Source organism: Asparagus officinalis, chromosome 5, assembly GCF_001876935.1.
Source record: "Asparagus officinalis chromosome 5, Aspof.V1, whole genome shotgun sequence".
In the NCBI taxonomy this organism is placed as follows: domain Eukaryota; kingdom Viridiplantae; phylum Streptophyta; class Magnoliopsida; order Asparagales; family Asparagaceae; genus Asparagus; species Asparagus officinalis.
In genome coordinates this window covers 19,288,109-19,304,118 of record NC_033798.1, presented here as the reverse complement: position 1 = coordinate 19,304,118, position 16,010 = coordinate 19,288,109, and the positions used below count along the sequence as shown (strand labels likewise).

At 32.6% G+C, this 16,010-nt stretch overlaps 1 protein-coding gene across 1 annotated transcript in view; it reads left to right on the top strand.

Annotated features, from left to right (window-relative positions):
• LOC109842935 (mitochondrial uncoupling protein 1-like) overlaps positions 1-1,029 on the top strand; it is a 22,321-nt gene extending 21,292 nt beyond the window's left edge. The window contains exon 4 of the mRNA XM_020411863.1: positions 875-1,029. Within this exon, the coding sequence (XP_020267452.1) occupies positions 875-897 (23 nt within the window). The 3' untranslated portion in view covers positions 898-1,029. The remainder of the gene's footprint in view (positions 1-874) is intronic.

Here is a 16,010-nt window from a genome sequence, read left to right as displayed (position 1 = left end):
TTTTACAAAAATTAGGAAATTAATTTGGATTGCAGTAGTAACTATTGAGGAAGAAGATAAGAGGGAAAGTACGACTTTATCTTTACATAAAAATTAATTAATTAATTAATTAATTAAACCTTTTTTTGTAGTACCGAAGCAAAACCCAAAGTTATATAGTATATATAGTAATGTAAATAAGGTAAAAGATTTATTAGTTTAAGACTGGAAGGGAAAAAAATTAAACTTTAAATTAAATTAATTTAAAAATAATTCTTAGATAGTATAAAACTACATAAGATCTAAATAAAATGAAAATGAGTTCATGCGTCTCCATATGCAGCCTTTATTTCTTTCCTTTTTTTTCCTGCTTTTAAGAGGAAGAACTTTTTTCCTGCTTTTAAGAGGAAGAACAAACAATATATAGCAATTAGTGGATACAGAGAAGTAACCAAAATGAGTACATTAGTGCAAAGCATAGTGCGTGTGCATTGCACTTTTTTCCCCCTAAATAACTTTATGTGCACCGGTTTAAGTCGTATAACGTAGGAACATTAACATGTGAGACGTGCTTCCTCAGCGGTTTTTACGTTATTCGATAATAAGAGAGTTCATTTTCATTTTTTGATCTTCAACTTGTATTTTAAATATTAATGGTGTTTTATTGGAAGTATATACTTTTGACAATAATTTATAATAAAAAATTGTGTAAAAATAATTCCTGCAACACAACACAGGTATGACAATATATAGTATGCTATATTTATTTCTAACAACAGCTAGCTAACTATTTAACTTTCCTTAATCACTAGGCAAACATCACATGCTCCTTCTTTTCCACCATCCTGGTCCTTTGGTTTTCTCTTGTTAACGTTTTTTTTTAACCCCCTTGCAGGGCACATTAAGAGGCATAGATAAATGATGCACTCGCAGCTCGATGACATCGATCTTTAGTCCTAACAGCTCCAGCAAATTAGGTGAATAGAAATCTCAGTACCACAATGTCTATTCGACTTGCTAACAAAGAACCCTGTATAGGCCTCGCTTGATTAAGAGAAACTAAAGATAAAAGTGAATAATATATGGAAAAAACCAGTTTTACATGTTTACACGCAGCATATATGCATTATACTAGTAGTTTAATGAAAATGTAACAGTTTGACTTTGTTGTAAAACTAATGTATTTCGGTGTAGCAGTTTATGTGGTAAATCATAAACTATAAAATAGAGTAGAGAAAATAGACGAGAAGTAGAGAGAATTTTTATTTCATCAATCTTTTTCATTGCAAAGTGAGGTAAGAATACCTCTATTTATAGACAAATTAAGATGATGGTACATGAATCATATTAACTACTCATTAATAAACTTAGTCATTCTAGAACATGTATTGCGTTGTTCTACGAAGAAGGTTAATGTACTGGGGGAATATCAAGGAGTAATACATGTATCAATCTTCTCGGGAAACTAAATGGACATCCACGTACATTATTTAATTGTTTCATAACACTCCCCTTTGGATGTCCAACATTACACAAAGAATATGCCTCGTTAAAACCTTACTAGGAAAAAACCCAGTGGGAAAAAAAGAATATGCCTCGTTAAAACCTTACTAGGAAAAAACCCAGTGGGAAAAAAATCCTAGTGAAGGAAAAAGAGTACACTATTCTTGTGTATTAATTAGTTTCTCCCCCTGATTCAAATATCATTTGAGATCTTTCAACCGACACATTCCAATATTTTTTACCAATTTCTCAAAAGTTACAGTCGGCAATGCCTTAGTGAATAAATCTATCAGATTATTACTCGATCGAATTTGTTGCACAATAACTTCACTATTCTTTTGCAAATCATATGTAAAGAAGAATTTTGGTGAAATGTGTTTTGTTCTATCTCCTTTAATATATCTTCCTTTTAATTGAGCTATACAAGCTGCATTGTCTTCAAACAAAATAGTCGGATGATTTTCGTTTTCAAGAGACAATCCACTATTCTTCCGGATATAGTGGATCATTGATCTTAACCAAATACATTCTCGACTGGCTTCATGAATTGCTATTATTTCAGCATGATTCGAAGAAGTGGCAGCACTTGATTGCTTCGTAGATCGCCATGAAATAGCGGTATCACCACATGTAAATAAATAACCAGTTTGGGACCTTGCTTTATGCGGGTCAGATAAATACCCAGCATCAGCATATCCAAGCAATTCAGTTCGAGAATTATAGGAATAAAATAAGCCAAGATCAATTGTTCCTTGGAGATAGCGAAAAATATGCTTTATACCGTTTCAATATCGTTTTGTAGGAGATGAACTAAATCTTTCTAATAAATTCACAGAAAATGATATATCTGGCCTTATATAATTAGCAAGATACATTAATGTACCTATTGTACTGAGATATGGTACTTCAGGACCAAGAATCTCTTCATCTTCCTCTTTTGGTCTAAAAGGATCCTTAAAAGGATCAAGTGACCTGACGACCATTGGGTACTTAATGGATGTACTTTATCCATATACAACCGCTTTAATACCTTCTGGGTATAAGCAGTTTAGTGAACAAAAATCTCATTTTCTAAATGCTCAATTTATAAACCAAGGCAAAATTTGGTTTTCCTAAAATCTTTGATCTTAAATTCTTTTTTCAAATATCCAATCACCTTTTGGAGCTCTTCAGGGGTTCCAATCAGATTAAGATCATCAACATATACAGTAATGACCACAAAATTTGACCCATTCTTTTTTATGAAAACACATGGACATATAGGGTCATTTGTATAACCTTCTTTGATTAAACATTCACTAAGGCGGTTATACCACATTCGTCCAGATTGCTTTAGTCCATACAAAGATCTTTGCAACTTAATGGAGTACATTTCTCTAGGATTTGATTTACATGCTTCAGGCATGCTAAATCCTTCATGGATTTTCATATAGACATCATTATCTAATGTTCCATATAAATAAGCAGCGACTACGTCCATCAGATGCATATCAAGTCTTTCTTGTACTGCTAAATTCATAAGATATCTAAATGTAATTCCATCCATTACTGGAGAATATGTCTCATCATAATCAAATCCTGGTCTTTGTGAAAATCCTTGGTCTACAAGTCTTGCTTTATATCTCATAATTTTATTTTTCTCATTTCTTTTCCTCACAAATACCCATTTATATCCTACTAGCTTTACACCTTTAAGTGTTTGGACTACAGATCCAAAAACTTTTCGTTTAGCCAGTAAATCTAATTCAGATTGGATCATATTTTTCCATTTTGACCAATCATTTCGTTGCCGACATTCATCAACTGATCTGGGTTCATGATCCTCGTCTTCTTCCATAATATCAAGTGCTATACTATATGCAAATGCATTATCGACAATTACTTCTCTTCGGTTCCAACTCTTTCCTGTAATGACAAAATTTTATGAATTTTCTATAGTTTCATTCTCTTCAGGAGTTGGCTCTTCAGGAGCGACTGATAATCATATTTTTATTACAATTTTATACTCTTATTATCTATTTTTATATGAATAAATATACCACTAATAATTATTTTTATCTTTAATTGTAGGTTAATGAAGAATAAAGCCCAAGATTTTATCTCTCAACAAAAACACAATGAATTAATGAAGAATACAAGCAAAAGCCCAAAGGCTCAATGGAAGAAGAAATTCGGCTAGAAAATGGAGAAACATGGCCATCGATGCCCGCATTGATGCTCGCATCGATGTCACCGATTCTGTTACAATCCAATGGCTAAAAATCAAGGTCTTATGGATCCAAGGGCTCTAATTCACTGATGTATACTATAAATAGAGGTAGAGAGTGAGGGGTTAGGGGTGTAAAAAATTTTATAACTCTATTTGGAGAGGAGGGTTACTCTTAATTGAGAAGACCTTCTAAATTTATAACTTTTGTTACAATTAATAAAAGAATTTTTTACCTCTTCATATTTTCTTCTCTTTAATTGATGATGATGATAAAGATGAAGATCAATGTGAATGTTTGCTTTTGTTTTCTCTTTTATTTCTTTATAGTAATTTCTCTTCTTATTGCTTATTAGTTTAGATTTATATTCATGTCTTGTGGAGTAAATTTATTTTCTTGTCTTTATTTTATTTTACATTTTTAATTTGTAGAGTAGATTTATTTTTATTTATGTTCTTTTGCATTTTAGTTAGATTATTTCTTGTTCATAGTGTAATTTTCTTTGTTCTTATTTTTTTATCTTTATAATTAGTTCTTATTCTTTTTATTTTATTTCTTGTTTTTGATTCTTAAGATGTGGAACTAATTCTTGTAGGAATCTTAGAATTGTTTGAAACTAGCTAATTTCCTTTATATTATGTGAATTCTTCTCTTGCACTTTAAATAATCATGTATAGGATAATCAACTATAGAACTAATTGGTAGAAGAAGAATTTGATAATCTATGATTATTTTGAGTGGTTTGATAGGTTATGCTTATGAATTCTAGAATTACTATCTAGTTATTATTCTTTTCATGAATATTATTTTTGCTTAGATAATAATTTGATAGGTTATACTTTTATTAAATGGTTTGCTAGTCTATTCTGAATAAATCTAAGGTAAAATGTGATACAAGAGAATGGTTCATAATTTATAATTGAAATTAGCTACTGGATTCAATTGTAGATTCCTCATATCTTTAATTGAATCATCCATCTTTACTTTCTTAAATTTTCTTTTTATTCTTGATTTTTTTCATTTTCTTTCCTATTATGTTCTTTGATTCCTTTCTCTCTTCTCAATTTCATTTTATTGTTTTGTATATATTCATAACACGAATCATATCTCTCCACAATCATACTCAATCATCACCCCTAATTGTCACGCACACAACATAAGAACCGATTCTAATTATCTCTTACAAACACCTTCCTCGTGAGATTGATAATATTTTATACTATAAATTGATTTGTTGTATACTTGTAACTTTTGGACATCATTTTATGCCCCGTCAAGTTTTTGGAGCCGTTGTCGGGGAAGGTGCTTAAGTAGGATTTTATTTATTTTGGTTCATTAACTTGTGTGTTTTCTTGTGAAGGAACCACTTGGAGCTTGAAGATCAAGAATTGGAGATCGAGGATTTAAAGATTTACTTGAGGTAAGTCTTCTATATAGTAATTTTAATTCCACCCTCTAGTTAGTCTTCACAATTAGAGACAAGTAGGACTTAAAAAAAATTATTTACGTCGACCATAAAAAAATTCACCCTACACTTGAATAATTACTAACAAGATAATAATTCAAACAATATCTCCCTTCTCACCTTTGTTTGATTGTTGACCATAATAATAAAAAAACAAAGATTTACTTTTTATCATCCTTTTGTAGTCTCTTTTAATTCATAAGGGTTGCATTGCATATAGTTAGTAGGAATTCACCCAAGTGATTTGAGTATCTTGATTTGACACACATTTAAAAATATTTTTAAGGGTAAAACCCCCTAATCAAGATAAGATGAGGGATTTTATCACCCTTTCTTAGCCCTCAAATTATTAATTCCTCGCTACACAAACCAAAACCTCTTTATAACTCATTATACGTTGGCCCCTAAGAACTTGAGCTCATTAAGGAACAAGAAATCCTTAAGTGAGCCGGTTTAAGTTTACTTGAATATGTTGGTGTCTAAGGTAAGGTTTAGGGGTTACGTAAAGCGCTCCGTAAGGAACGAAGTACTTAATCGATCTTTGATCTCCTTCTAGTACTATCCTTACATGGCTAACTAACCGAGTAAACTTTGATCTTTTAACTAAAGGAGTTTTTGGTTAGGAGCAGGTCTAGCTGAGTTAGGCTTAACCCTAGAATTTAGGGTGATTGACAAAAGTGATTGTTTTGATTTGTTTTAGCTAGGTTTTCCTTTTTCTCATTTTTGTCTTATAATCTTTTAATAAAAAACTCTAACTCTTATTTTTCTTTTAGAAAAAAAGAATGTTTTGGTGTATACGAGCGTGGATTAGGGATAATACTAATCGCTTAATTCGTGTTGAACCAATTGAAGAAATGGCTAATCAACCTGTTCTCCAAGATATGTACTATTCCACTAGGAATGTAATCCCTTTTTGTATTAGGCTCCCTGAAGCAAATGGAACTAATTTTAAGTTCCGACCGCACTACATAAACATGCTTCTAAAATTTCTAGGAAATGAAACTAAAGATGATTATATTTTTATCTCTGAATTTGAGGAAGTGTGCCTTATGATTAGAATAAGAGAATTAACGGAAGATACAATCAAACTCAGATTTATTCTATTTTCTCTCGAGGACAAGGCAAAAAAAATAGTTGTATAGCTTACCCGTAAATTCTATCTCAACTTGGGATGAATTTGTTACTATTTTTCTCAAGAAAATTTTCTCAATTCATAAAATGGTAAAGCTTAGAAACAGCATTCAAAACTTTAAAATTATCTCGGGAGAGCCATTCTGGAAGTACTTTGATAGATTTAAGGATCTTCTCATCCAATGTCCTCACCATGGTCTCGAGAAATGGTAATTATGCCAAATAATCTGTGAAGGATTGGACTATTCTTCAAAGACTTTCTTAGAATCCATGTGCTAAGGGGATTTCATGAAAAAGAACGCTGAGGAAGCTTGGGAATTTCTAGAAAATCTGTCTGAGAAAACTATGCAGTGGGAACATTATGATGATAGAGTTGCATCAGTTCTCCAACCTAAGTCTAGTGGTCTTTTCTTAGAATCGAACATTGCTTTTGAAGCAAAGATGGCGATAATTCTGCAAAGGTTAGAAGACTTAGAAGTTAAGGAACGAGCTGCAGCTCAAATCAATCATGTTTCTGCCCCGAGTTGTCACAACTGTAATTCTCCTAGCCACGTCTCAAAGGAATGTCCTCTCCTAGGAACCACACAATCTTTAGAACAGATGAATGTTGTATTCCAACGCCCTAAAAATGATCCATTCTCTCTAACCTACAATCTAGGTTGGAGGAATCATCCCAAGTTTGCCTGGAACCAAGGAAATCCTGCTGGAAATCAAACGTTCATGTCCTCTTCAAATCAGCAATTTTCTAGAGGAAACACAACTCCATTCAATGCACCAAATAATTTTCAACAAGCTAACCTACCTTTTCAAATCAACATCCTCATCCTCATCAGCCTATGAATCCTTCAAATTCTGATCATGACAACCGTCTAAGTGTCTTAGAAAAGGGTTTAGAGGCTATGATTAAAGCTTCTACATAAACCATCAACATGTTGACCCAGTCATCCACCATTATGAATTCCTTCATGCAAACAACCGGCCAAAGTGCTCAACTCGAACACTCAAGCTATAGCGAGGTTAGAAACCTAACTTGGGCAACTAGCCAATGCTGTAAACGAGAGAGAGAAAGGAAAATTTCTAAGTTAACCTCTTGTTAACCCTAAAGACGATGGATCCAATTCAAACCAACCAGCCTATATGAATGCAGTTCATACTTTGCGATCAGGAAAATAGAGAGATAACCAAGTTAGAATACCACCGAATCAAACCTTGTCTCCCATCCAACACACACCTTCTGGTGAAGTAACTCCTTCCAATGACCAAGAACCTGAACACGAGATTGAGCCTGATCTAGACAGGTATAGGCCTGTTGCCCCCTTTCCAGACAAACTCAAACCTAGGAAAAACTCCTTGCAGGTTGAGAAAATCCTAGAAACTTTAAACAAGTCAAGATCAACATCTCTCTCTTGGACGCAATTGAACAAATCCCCTCTTATGCAAAGTTCTTAAAAGACTTATGCACTAAGAAAAGAACCACGAATGTCCCCAAGAAAGTCTTTTTAGCTACCAACCACAGTGAAATATGTTTGAAACCCATGCCCTTGAAATATAAGGTCTCTGATTGTCTCACAATTCCATGCATTATAGGAAATACTCACATTGACAAGGCACTTTTAGACTTGGGAGCCAGCGTAAACCACCTTCCTTATTCAGTCTATCAACAACTAGGTGTAGGAGAACTTAAACTAACAAGATGCACCCTACAATTAGCTGATATATTTGTGAAAATTCCTAAGGGAGAGGTAGAGGATGTCTTGATCAAGGTTGGAGAGTTTATTTTTCATGTTGATTTTGTTGTCTTGGAAACGTAGCCCGTTTCCAATCTCAAAAGTTAAATCCTTGTCATTCTAGGAAGACCGTTCTTAGCCACCTCAAATGCTTTGATCAATTATAGGACGAGTCAGATAAAACTATCTTTTGGGAACATGACTGTTGACCTTAATATCTTCAACCTAGGAAGGCAGCCTAGTGATCCATCTGATCAACCCATGGAAGTGAACTTCATTCAGGGAATATCCAGTGAGCAACAAGTGGGAGAGTACGAGTCAGATTCCTGTGTATCTGACTTAGTGTTTGAAGAGTCTTTTGAGGATGAATTAGGGTTAGATCCACAGATCAATCATGTATCTGTAATTGACTGGCAACGAGAACCTTTCGAGATAGAGCCCCGAGTCTAACTTCGCCCATCTGTTGAGGAACCCCCTAAGTTAGAGCTCAAACATTTTAGCTGAAAATCTAGAATATGCCTACTTAGGGGAAATAAGGCTTTACCAGTTATCATTTCTTCTGATTTGATAACCAATCAAAAAATAAAGCCCTCTTAGATGTCTTAAGAGAGAATAGGGAAGCCATTGGATGGACCATGGCTGATATCAAGAGGATTAGTCTAACCATTGTTCAACACCAAATCCACTTGATAGATGATGCCAAACCTACTAGAGATCCTCAATGTAGGTTAAAATCGGTAATGAAAGAAGCTGTTAGGAAAGACATTCTAAAATGTCTTGATCATGGGATCATTTATCCCATTTTGATAGTTCATGAGTGAGTCCGGTCTAAGTTGTTCCAAAGAAATCTGGGATCACCGTGATCTAAAATGAGGCTAATGAGCCGATTCCCACTCGAATCCAAATTGGATGGTGAGTTTGTATTGACTATCGAAAACTCAACTTAGCCACTCAGAAAGATCACTTCCCTCTTCCCTTCATTGACCAAATGTAAGAGTGCTTAGCTGGACACGAGTTTTATTATTTCCTGGATGGATATTCAGGTTACAATCAAATTCCTATCGCTCCAGAAGATCGGGAGAAAACCACTTTCACATGCCCGTATAGAACATACACATACCAACGCATGCCTTTTTGGCTGTGTAATGCACCTGCCATATTCCAACATTGCATGATTAGTATTATTTCTGACATCGTAGAAAGATTTATCAAAATTTTCATGGATGACTTTTCCATTTTCGGTGACATGTTTTCAGAATGTTTGCATCATCTTAAACTGGTGCTATCACGGTGTAGGGAGAAAAATCTGAGAAGTGGACAAAGCTAAGGTAGACCTCATTCTAACCTTCCTCCTCCCAAAAATATCAAAGATGTCAGATCATTTCTTGATCATGCTGGTTTTTATTAACGTTTCATCAAAGATTTTAGCAAAATTGCTAGACCATTGACCAATCTCTTAGCCAAGGATACATCATTTGATTTATCCCTCGAATGCCTCAAAGCTTTTGAGTATCTGAAAAAGAAGCTAACCACAGCTCCTATCATTCATGCATCGGATTGGATGTTACCCTTTGAACTAATGTGTGATGCATCTGATTCTGCAATTGGTGCTGTCTTAGGACAACGAATTGATGGTAAACCGCATGTGATCTACTACGTCAGTAGGACTTTGAATGATGCCTAGCAAAATTACTCTGTCACTGAGAAAGAGTTTTTAGCTATAGTTTTTACCTTAGAGAAATTCAGGTCCTAACTTATTGGGTCTTTGACCAAAGTTTTCACAGATCATACCGCACTAAAGTATCTTTTGACCAAGAAAGATATGAAAGCACGACTCATTAGATGAATTCTTCCACTTCAAGAGTTTGACATTCAAATACTTAACAGAAGAGGAACAGAAAACCCTGTAGCATATTACCTCTCTAGACTCCCAAATGCACCAACATCAACCGTCCTAATCAACGAACATTTTCTAGATGAACAACTCCTACAAATCCAATCTCTTCCATGGTTTGCTGATATTGTAAATTACTTAGTCATGAAACAGATCATGTCTCATTGGTCTAAATAGGATAGGTCTTGTTTCCTCTCCCAGGTAAAATACTTTTACTAGGATGATCCATATCTGTTCAAATACTGTCCTGATCAGATTTTAGAAGGTGTATTCCCACTGAAGAAAGTAGGAGTGTTCTGTCCTTTTCTCATGAGCAAGCATGCGGGGGCTACTTTGGTCCAAAAAAATAGCTGAAAAAATTCTCCAGTGTGGGCTATATTGGCCCACTCTTTTCAAAGATTCATTCGAGTTTTGTAAAATATGTAGCCGTTGTCAACTCTTAGGGAAAGTTACTAGAAAAAAATATGATGCCCTTACAACCCATAATATCTGTTGAACTCTTCGATTTGTTGGGTGTCGATTTCATGGGATCATTTCCAAATTTCTTTAGAAATATCTACATTCTAGTAGCCATCGAATATATGTCAAAATGGGTTGAGGCGGTAGCTTGCAAAACTAATGACAACAATGTTGTTGTCAAGTTTTTGAAGGAGAATATTTTTGCGTGGTTTGGAGTTCCCCGAGCAATCATTAGCGATAATGGTACATATTTTTGTAATCGTTTTTTTGAGATTTTGATGAGGAAATATTTAATCACACACAGATTGTCAACTCCTTATCACCCTCAAACCAGTGGTCAAGTAGAGGTCACAAATAGGCAGATCAAACAAATCTTAAAAAAAATAGTTAATCATAACAGAAAAAATTGGTCTATAAAATTGTGTGATGCTCTGTGGATATATTGGATAGCATTCAAGGCAAATTTGGGAATGTCACCGTACATGCTCGTGTGTGGGAAAGCTTGTCATCTACCAGTGAAGTTGGAACACCGAGCAATGTGGGCTATCAAACGGTTGAATTTTGATTTAGACTCTGCAGGTAACAACAGATTGCTCCAAATAAATGAGTTGCAAGCAATTCAAAACGATGGATATATTAACTCAAAATTTTACAAAGAGAAAACCTAAAAATTAGATATTTTTCCTAAAAATTTACAAAGAGAAAACCTAAGAATTTTGATTCATGAAAATTTAATATTACGGAAAAATTTCACTCCAGGACAAAAAGTTTTACTCTATAATTCAAAATTATATATTTTTCTAGAAAATTGAGATCAAGATGGATAGGTCCGTTTATTGTAAAACAAGTTTTCTCAAATGGGGCTGTCAAGATAAAAAAAAATCCTAAAAATGGTGATATTTTTAAAATAAATGGTCAACATCTTAAACCATTTTTAGAATTTTCTACGCTCAGAGAGGAGGAGGTGTTGGTTCTCTATGAACCACATTATTTGTAAAAAAAGAAAAAAAGAACAAAAAAGAAAAAGAAAATGAAAAAAATAGGTATATATATATATGAAAAAAAAGAAAAAAAAGAGAAGAAGATTTTTTTCCTTCTGTTTATTATTTGATTTTATCATCCTCATACTAAAGGTAATTGTAGATTTTTTAGCATTATTATTCTAGGTCGACCGAACAAATATAAGTTCTTTAATTCTTATCCGCTTTACTTTGTGCATAAGAGAATTTGCATTAAGGCTAGGATGATCCATATCTGTTCAAATACTGTCCTGATCAGATTTTAGAAGGTGTATTCCCACTGAAGAAAGTAGGAGTGTTCTGTCCTTTTCTCATGAGCAAGCATGCGGGGGCTACTTTGGTCCAAAAAAATAGCTGAAAAAATTCTCCAGTGTGGGCTATATTGGCCCACTCTTTTCAAAGATTCATTCGAGTTTTGTAAAATATGTAGCCGTTGTCAACTCTTAGGGAAAGTTACTAGAAAAAAATATGATGCCCTTACAACCCATAATATCTGTTGAACTCTTCGATTTGTTGGGTGTCGATTTCATGGGATCATTTCCAAATTTCTTTAGAAATATCTACATTCTAGTAGCCATCGAATATATGTCAAAATGGGTTGAGGCGGTAGCTTGCAAAACTAATGACAACAATGTTGTTGTCAAGTTTTTGAAGGAGAATATTTTTGCGTGGTTTGGAGTTCCCCGAGCAATCATTAGCGATAATGGTACATATTTTTGTAATCGTTTTTTTGAGATTTTGATGAGGAAATATTTAATCACACACAGATTGTCAACTCCTTATCACCCTCAAACCAGTGGTCAAGTAGAGGTCACAAATAGGCAGATCAAACAAATCTTAAAAAAAATAGTTAATCATAACAGAAAAAATTGGTCTATAAAATTGTGTGATGCTCTGTGGATATATTGGATAGCATTCAAGGCAAATTTGGGAATGTCACCGTACATGCTCGTGTGTGGGAAAGCTTGTCATCTACCAGTGAAGTTGGAACACCGAGCAATGTGGGCTATCAAACGGTTGAATTTTGATTTAGACTCTGCAGGTAACAACAGATTGCTCCAAATAAATGAGTTGCAAGCAATTCAAAACGATGGATATATTAACTCAAAATTTTACAAAGAGAAAACCTAAAAATTAGATATTTTTCCTAAAAATTTACAAAGAGAAAACCTAAGAATTTTGATTCATGAAAATTTAATATTACGGAAAAATTTCACTCCAGGACAAAAAGTTTTACTCTATAATTCAAAATTATATATTTTTCTAGAAAATTGAGATCAAGATGGATAGGTCCGTTTATTGTAAAACAAGTTTTCTCAAATGGGGCTGTCAAGATAAAAAAAAATCCTAAAAATGGTGATATTTTTAAAATAAATGGTCAACATCTTAAACCATTTTTAGAATTTTCTACGCTCAGAGAGGAGGAGGTGTTGGTTCTCTATGAACCACATTATTTGTAAAAAAAGAAAAAAAGAACAAAAAAGAAAAAGAAAATGAAAAAAATAGGTATATATATATATGAAAAAAAAGAAAAAAAAGAGAAGAAGATTTTTTTCCTTCTGTTTATTATTTGATTTTATCATCCTCATACTAAAGGTAATTGTAGATTTTTTAGCATTATTATTCTAGGTCGACCGAACAAATATAAGTTCTTCAATTCTTATCTGCTTTACTTTGTGCATAAGAAATTTTGCATTAAAGACAATACAAAATTTAGGTGTGGGGATGGGAAGTAGTTATCTTTTCTCTTTATTTTATCTTTTTGTTGCATTTTTGTCATAATTTTTCCTTCTTTCATTCAAAAAAATTATAAAAATATTGTCATTTGCCAAATTAATAGAGTTAAGTAATAATTGATTTATTTGATAAATTTTAAAATTTTCTAATCCATAGTTAGTAATTTACTCAAGTTCACCTTTTATGATAACTCTAAAAAAATTTCTTAAGAAATAACTTTTCAAAGTAGTATACTTTACTTAAGCCTTAACTTAGACTTTTAATTAAAATAATAAAATTTTTGCATACTTAACTTAGAGTTGAAAATATTTTTTTAAGTAGCCTTGATTTTTTTTTATATACACATATATATTAGAGAGAAAAAACTAACTAACTAACTTTACAAAAAGAAGAGTGCGGAAAATAGTCACCAAAAATAAAAGAAAAAAAACTCTTGAATTCAAGGTGATTCTATCTTATTAAGCTTAAGTTGACCGAGTAATTAAGCCCAATGAGTATTTCCATACTTAATGACATTAGCCCAATTGGGTTAGGATTCATTGACCCAAAACTCATTAAATGGTCACTTAGAAAGCTCGACAAAGTAGAAAAAAATCACCAAGGAATAAAGAGTGAAAAATAAATAATATACTAACAAATGAAAATTATTCAAAACAAAGAGTTAGGTAGCATGTTCTTTTCAAAATTTTCAAATTAAATTTCTAAGTTATACTTGGTTTTGTATTACTATAATGAAAAAAGTTTCTAGGAAATTTACCTTAGAGTTATATATAAAAAAATGTTTTCTTGAGTAAAAACTAGCTTCAATTAGAATGTCTAAATAGATCAAGTAAAATTAGTTATTTACTAACTTCTTTAAATTGGCAAGTTGACTGAGTTTTGTGAGTATATTCACTACAAACCCTCACGAGACTACAACTCGTCTTCTAGTGTAACTTAGGGGTTTAAAGGCTTGTTGTTTGTGCTAAATACAATCGCGATTCCTACGAAAGTGAGTAAGGATTTTTAATTTTTTCTTTGCTAGAAGACTAGCAAAAGTTTAGGTATGGGGGTACTTGATAATCATATTTTTATTACAATTTTATACCCTTATTATCTATTTTTACATGAATAAATATACCATTAATAATTATTTTTTATCTTTATTTGCATATTAATGAAAAAAAAAGCCCAAGATCTTATCTCTCAACAAAAGCCCAATGAATTAATGAAAAATACAAGCAGAAGACCAAAGGCCCAATGGCAGAAGAAATTCGGCTAGAAAATGGAAAAACATGGCCATTGATGCCCGCATCGATGCCAGCATCGATGCTCGCATCGATTCCCACATCGATGTCACCGATTCTGTTACAATCCAATGGCTGAAAATCAAGGTCTTATGGATCCAATGGATCTAATTCATTGTTGTGTACTATAAATAGGGGTAGAGAGTGAGGGGTTGGGGATGTAAAAAATTTTGTAACTCTATTTAGAGATGAGGGTTACTCTTAATTGAGAAGTCCTTCTAAATTTGTAACTTTTGTTACAATTAATAAAAGAATTTTTTTCACCTCTTCATATGTTCTTTTCTTTATTTGATGATGATAATGAAGATGAAGATTAATGTGAAGGTTTATTTTTATTTTCTCTTTTATTTCTTTATAGTAATTTCTTTTCTTATTGCTTATTAGTTTAGATTTATATTCATGTCTTGTAGAGTATATTTATTTTCTTGTCTCTATTTTATTTTGCATTTTTAATTTGTAGAGTAGATTTATTTTTATTTATGTTCTTTTTCATTTTAGTTAGATTATTTTTTTTGTTCATAGTGTAATTTTCTTTGTTCTTATTTTTCATCTTTGTAAGTAGTTCTTATTCTTTTTATTTTATTTCTTATTTTGTATTCTTAAAATATGGAACTAATTCTTGTAGGAATCTTAGAATTGTATGAAACTAGCCTAATTTTCTTTATATTATGTGAATTCTTCTCTTGCACTTAAAATACTCATGTATAGGATAATCAACTAGAGAACTAATTGGTAGAGGAAAAATTTGATAATCAATGCTTATCTTGAGTGTTTTGATAGGTTATGCTTATGAATTCTAGAATTACTATCTAGTTGTTATTCTTTTCATGAATATTATTTTTGCTTAGATGATAATTTGATAGGTTATACTTTCCTTAAATGGTTTGATAGTCTATTCTTAATAAATCTAAGGTAAAATATGATAAAATAGAATGGTTCATAATTTATAATTGAAATTAGCTTGTGGATTCAATTTTAGATTCCTCATATCTTTAATTGAATCCTCCATCTTTACTTTCTTGAATTTTTTTATTCTTGATTTTTTTCATTTTTTTCCTCTTATGTTCTTTGATTTCTTTCTCTCCTCTCAATTTCATTTTATTATTTTGCATATATTCATAACACTCATCATATCTCTCCACAATCATACTCAATCATCACCCTTAATTGTCACGCACACAACATAAGAACCGATTCTAATTATCCCTTACAAACACCTTCCTCGTGGGATTCAAGTTTAAGATCCATGTTCAAGCTTTATCCGCACAGTTTACCGAGTGAAGCTATATTGAAGACCTTCAAGCTTGGGTAATTTAGATTTTGGTTTATACTTGTGTGTAGATACTTTAAGCTCATATATACACACACACATATTTGGTTATATATATATATATATATAGAGAGAGAGAGAGAGAGAGAGAAATATGGGTATGCTTGGTACCAACCACAAAAAGTTGTGCTTGGTAGTGAGGTGGTATAATCTCTTTCACTCATTCAAATGGTTGCATATTCTCATAAACTCCTCAACCCATGTGAATGTGGTCCCCCATTTGAATGAGTGGAGGGAATTGTATCACCTCACTACCAAGCACAAAATTTATGC